We start from the raw sequence: 6,000 nt of genomic DNA, 5'->3' as shown, positions 1-6,000 counted from the left end.
ATTTATATTTATATTTATATTTATATTTTCAGTTATAGTTATTTTTATATTTTATTTATATCTTTATTTTTCCAAAGCTCCATATCCCCTGTACATACGGGAAGGTTCTCAGCAGGGTGAATAAATAAATAAATAAATAAATAAATAAACAAACAAATAAATAATAATAATTATTATTATTATTATCATTATTATTATATTTTTATTTTCCCAAAGCCCCATTTCCCCTGTCCAGACGGGAAGGTAAATAATAAATATTTTAATTTTTATTTTTATTTTTTTTTTATTTTTACAAAGCTCCATTTGTGGTCAGGGCCCTTTTTTGAGGCTGTCGAGGAAGAGCCGCTCGCTCTGCAGGAACTCGTGATCCTGAGGGACAGAGGGCAGGGCTGAGCCAGCCGGGGCATCCCGGCCCTTCCAGAACCTTCCGAGCGCCCGAGCAGCCCAGCCCCACCCAGCTGGGCACACACCCTTCCCTGCAATCCCAAATCCTTTCCAACAACCCCAAAACCTCTCTCACGCAATCGCAAACCCTTTCCCCAATCCCAAACCCTTCCCCACCAGTCCCTTTCCCTTTCCCACAATCCCAAACCCTTTCCCGGACTGTCCCAAACCCTTTCCCACAATCCCAAACCCTTTCCCCAATCCCAAACCCTTTCCCCAATCCCAAACCCTTTCCCGGACTGTCCCAAACCCTTTCCCCAATCCCAAACCCTTTCCCCACAATCCCAAACCCTTTCCCACAATCCCAAACCCTTTCCCCAATCCCAAACCCTCTCCCCAGTCCCAAACCCTCTCCCACAATCCCAAACTCTCTCCCATTCCAAACCCTTTTCCTCCCATCCCAAACTCTTTCCCCACAATCCCAAACCCTTCCCAGACAATCCCAAACCCTTTCCCCACAATCCCAAATCCTTTCCCAGACAATCCCAAACCCTTTGTCCAGACCAGTTTCCCCCAACTATTCCCACCCTTTTCCCTTTCCCCCCAGCGAGTCCCAAACCCTTTCCAACAATCTCAAACCTTTCCCCAATCCCAAACCCTTTCCCACAACCCCAAACTCTTTTCCACAACCCCAAACCCTTTTCCCATTCCCAAACCCTTTCCCCCACTCCCAAACTTTTCCCAACCCAGTTTCCCCCTTTCCATTCCCAATCCCTTTCCAGCTCCCCCTGGCCAGTCCCAAACCCTTTCCCCACAATCCCAAACCCTCTCCCACAATCCCAAAGCCTTTCCCTCCCATCCCAAACCCTTCTCCCACAATCCCAAACCCTTTCCCCCAATCCCAAACCCTTTCCCCCAATCCCAAACCCTCTCCCCCAATCCCAAACCCTTTCTCCAATCCCAAACCCTCTCCCACAATCCCAAACCCTCTCCCCCAATCCCAAACCCTTTCCCCAATCCCAAACCCTCTCCCCCAATCCCAAACCCTTTCCCCAATCCCAAACCCTTTCCCCAATCCCAAACCCTCTCCCCCAATCCCAAACCCTTCTCCCACAATCCCAAACCCTTTCCCCCAATCCCAAACCCTCTCCCACAATCCCAAACCCTTCTCCCCCATTCCCAGTTTCCCCAGTTCCCCCAGTCCCGTTCCCAGTCCCGTCCCCACCATCCTGGCGCGGTGTTTCAGCAGCAGGACGTGTCCATAGAGCGCGGCCGCGCTGTCCCCGCTGTCCCCAAGGAGCGTCCCCAGGGCTGGCAGGAACCCGGGAGAGGCTGCAGGAGGGGACAGCAGAGTGTCCCTGTCCCCAGTGTCCCCAGGAGCCCCTGCAGGAGGGGACAGCAGTGTCCCTGTCCCCAGTGTCCCCAATGTCCCCAGGAGCCCCTGCAGGAGGGGACAGCAGTGTCCCTGTCCCCAGTGTCCCCCAGCAGCGCCTCCCACCTCACCCCACCCTGCACCCCCAGCCCATGAGTCCCAAAAGCGGCCCCACAGGGCTGAGCCTCCCCCCGTGCGCTGATGGGCGCCGCCCCTGTCCCCATGCTGTCCCTGTCCCCAGCAGGGTGCCCAGTGGTGTCCCCATGCTGTCCCTGTCCCCAGCAGGGTGCCCAGTGGTGTCCCCAGCATTGTTCCTGTCCCCATGCTGTCCCTGTCCCCAGCAGGGTGCCCAGTGGTGTCCCCAGCATTGTTCCTGTCCCCATGCTGTCCCTGTCCCCAGCAGGGTGCCCAGTGGTGTCCCCATGCTGTCCCTGTCCCCAGCAGGGTGCCCAGTGGTGTCCCCAGCATTGTCCCTGTCCCCAGTGCTGTCCCTGTCCCCAGCAGGGTGCCCAGTGGTGTTCCCATGCTGTCCCTGTCCCCATGCTGTCCCTGTCCCCAGCAGGGTGCCCAGTGGTGTCCCCAGCATTGTTCCTGTCCCCATGCTGTCCCTGTCCCCAGCAGGGTGCCCAGTGGTGTCCCCATGCTGTCCCTGTCCCCATGCTGTCCCTGTCCCCAGCAGGGTGCCCAGTGGTGTCCCCATTCTGTCCCTGTCCCCAGTGCTGTCCCTGTCCCCAGCAGTGTCTCCAGTGGTGTCCCCAGTGTTGTTCCCAGCAGTGTCCCCATCCTTGGCAGTGTCCCCAGCGCTGTCCCCGTCCCCATACCCAGCAGTGTCCCCATACCCAGTAGTGTCCCTGGCCGTGTCCCCAGCATTGTCCCTGTCCCCAGCAGTGTCCCCACACCCAGCGGTGTCCCCAGGAGTGTCCCCGTCCCTGGCAGTGTCCCCAGCGGTGTCCTCATAACCAGTGCTGTCCCCAGGGCTGTCCCCAGCATTGTCCCTGTCCCCAGCGCTGTCCCTGTCCCCAGCAGTGTCCCCAGGGCTGTCCCCATACCCAGCAGTGTCCCCATACCCAGAGGTGTCGCTGTTCCTGGCAGTGTCCCCAGCGTTGTCCCCAGTCGTGTCCCTGTCCCCAGTCGTGTCCCTGTCCCCAGCAGTGTCCCCAGCAGTGTCCCCATACCCAGAGGTGTCCCTGTTCCTGGCAGTGTCCCCAGCGTTGTCCCCAGCGCTGTCCCTGTCCCCAGCAGTGTCCCCAGCAGTGTCCCCAGCAGTGTCCCCATACCTAGAGGTGTCCCCAGCACTGTCCCTGTCCCCAGCAGTGTCCCCAGCAGTGTCCCCATACCCAGAGGTGTCCCTGTCCCCAGCAGTGTCCCCATACCCAGAGGTGTCCCCAGCGCTGTCCCCGTCCCTGGCAGCGTCCTTGTCCCTGTCCCCAGGGCGGGGCCCAGCTCCTCCTGCAGCTCCCGGAGCTGCTCCCGCTGCCGCTCCAGGCTGTGCCGGCCCTGCAACAACGGGAACAGGAACGGGAACGGGAACGGGAACGGGAACGGGAACGGGAACAGGATGGGATGGGATGGGATGGGTGGGATGGGATGGGATGGGATGGGATGGGATGGGATGGGATGGGATGGGATGGGATGGGATGGGATGGGGTGGGATGGGATGGGATGGGATGGGATGGGATGGGTGGGATGGGATGGGATGGGATGGGGTGGGATGGGATGGGATGGGATGGGATGGGATGGGATGGGATGGGATGGGATGGGATGGGATGGGTGGGATGGGATGGGATGGGATGGGGTGGGATGGGATGGGATGGGATGGGATGGGATGGGATGGGATGGGATGGGATGGGATGGGATGGGTGGGATGGGATGGGATGGGATGGGATGGGATGGGATGGGATGGGATGGGATGGGACGGGAACGGGAACGGAGATGGGATGGGATGGGATGGTGGGAACGGGGAATGTGGGAAATGCGAAAGGTAGGAATGGAATACTGGGAATGGGACAGGTGGGAAATGAGGGAATGGGAAAGGTGGGAATGGGGATGTGGGAAATGGGACAGGTGGGAATGGGAAAGGTGGGAATGTGGGAATGGGAAATGTGGGAAAGGTGGGAATGTGGAGAATGGGAAAGGCAGGAATAGGGAATGTGGGAAAGGGAAATGTGGGAATGGGGAAGGTGGGAATGTGGGAAACGGGAATAGGAAAGATGGGAATGGGACAGGTGGGAAATGTGGGAAAGGTGGGAATAGGAAAGATGGGAATGGAATGGTGGGAACGGGACAGGTGGGAATGGGGAATGTGGAAAAGGTGGGAATGGGAAATGTGGGGAATGTGGGAATGGGAAATTTGGAAAGGGGAAATGTGGGAATGGAAAGGTGGGAATGTGGGAAAGGGAAAGGTGGGAATGGAATGGTGGGAATTGGACAGGTGGAAATGTGGGAATGGGAAAGGTGGGAATGTGGGAAATGTGGGAATGGAGAGGTGGGAATGTGGAGAATGTGGGAATGGGGAATGTGGGAAATGTGGGAATGGGAAAGGTGGGAATGGGACAAGTGGGAAATGAAGGAATGGGAAAGGTGGGAATGTGGGCAATGTGAGAAACGTGGGAATGGGAAATGTGGAAAAGGGAAATGTGGGAGTGGGAAATGTGGGAATTATGGAAGGGGGATTTTCTGGGGAGGGGGGATTTTCCCGGGGGATATTCAGGGAAGGAGGGGGTATTTTCTGGGACGGGGTATTTTCCGTGGGGATTTTCTGGGGGGATTTTCAGAAAGGGGAATTTCCGGGGGGGGGGGGGATTTTCTGGAGAAGAGGATTTTCTGAGGGGATTTTCAGGGAAGGAGGGGGGATTTTCCAGGGTGATTTCCAGGGAATGAGAGGGCATTTGCCTGTGTGAGGCGCTGCTCCTGCTGCCGCAGCCGCTCCTGCTGCTCCTGCAGCTCCTGCAGCCGCTGCCGCTGCTCCTGCTGCGTCCTGCGAGCCTCCCGCAGCGCCCGCTGCCCGTCCTGCTGCTGCTGCGCCGAGCGCTGCACCGGGAAACAGCAATGGGATTGGGAATGGGACACGGGAATGGGGAATGGGGAATGGGGAATGGGGCTGCCCGTCCTGCTGCTGCTGCGCCGAGCGCTGCACCGGGAAAACAGGAATAGGATTGGGAATGGGACACAGGAATGGGAATGGGGAATGGGGGATAGGGAATGGGGAACAGGAATGGGGAATGGGGAATGGGAACGGGAAACAGGGAATGGGAATGGGGAATGGGGAATGGGGCTGCCCGTCCTGCTGCTGCTGCGCCGAGCGCTGCGACAACAGGAATGGGAATGGGAATGGGGAATGGGAATGAGGAGGGGAATGGGAATGGCAATGGGAATGGCAATAGGACAGGGAACAGGATCAGGAATGGGATGGGGAACAATGAACGGGGATGGGAACAGGAATGGGGAACAGGGATGGGAATGGGGAATGGGACGGGGAACGGGATGGAGAACGGGGACGGGAATGAGACCGGTAATGTGGAACGGGACCGGGGCTGGGACTGGGACAGGGAACAGCATCGGGATGGGAGAATGGGACTGGGAATGGGAACAGGACCAGGACAGGGGAATGGACTGGGAACAGGACTGGGATGGAGAAAGGAACAGGGAATGGGACCAGGACAGGGACAGGGAATGGGACTGGAATGAGGAAACAGCACTGGGATGGGGAATGGCACTGGGAAAGGGAAAGGGACTGGGACAGGGAATGGGACGGGGACAGGGAATGGCACCAGGACTGGGACTGGCACTGGGATGGGGGAATAGCACGGACACAGGGAACAGGACCCAGGCACAGCTCAGGGGGATGTGGAGCCCCAGTTTGGGGGATGTGGAGCCCCAGTTTGGGGGGATGTGGAGCCCCAGTTTGGGGGGATGTGGAGCCCCAGTTTGGGGGGGGATGTGGAGCCCCAGTTTGGGGGATGTGGAGCCCCAGTTTGGGGGATGTGGAGCCCCAGCTCAGTGGGATGTGGAGCCCCAGTTTGGGGGGATGTGGAGCCCCAGTTGGGGGGATGTGGAGCCCCAGTTGGGGGGATGTGGAGCCCCAGTTTGGGGGATGTGGAACCCCAGTTCGGGGGATGTGGAGCCCCAGCTCAGTGGGATGTGGAGCCCCAGTTTGGGGGATGTGGAGCCCCAGTTGGGGGGATGTGGAGCCCCAGTTTGGGGGATGTGGAGCCCCAGTTGGGGGGATGTGGAGCCTCAGTTTG

At 58.3% G+C, this 6,000-nt stretch overlaps 1 protein-coding gene across 1 annotated transcript in view; it reads right to left on the bottom strand.

Annotated features, from left to right (window-relative positions):
- Positions 1–256: 256 nt before the first annotated feature.
- FBF1 (Fas binding factor 1) overlaps positions 257–6,000 on the bottom strand; it is a 28,901-nt gene continuing 23,157 nt past the window's right edge. The window contains exons 21-24 of the mRNA XM_063181855.1: positions 4,649–4,786; positions 3,130–3,253; positions 1,610–1,767; positions 257–369 (exon numbers count right to left, since the gene is read on the bottom strand). Of these exons, the coding sequence (XP_063037925.1) occupies positions 310–369; positions 1,610–1,767; positions 3,130–3,253; positions 4,649–4,786 (480 nt within the window). The 3' untranslated portion in view covers positions 257–309. The remainder of the gene's footprint in view (positions 370–1,609; positions 1,768–3,129; positions 3,254–4,648; positions 4,787–6,000) is intronic.

This window comes from Melospiza melodia, assembly GCF_035770615.1.
Source record: "Melospiza melodia melodia isolate bMelMel2 chromosome 17 unlocalized genomic scaffold, bMelMel2.pri SUPER_17_unloc_1, whole genome shotgun sequence".
Taxonomy (NCBI): Eukaryota; Metazoa; Chordata; class Aves; order Passeriformes; family Passerellidae; genus Melospiza; species Melospiza melodia.
The sequence above is the reverse complement of the archived record's forward strand: the minus strand, read 5'-3'. Positions and strand labels throughout refer to the sequence as shown.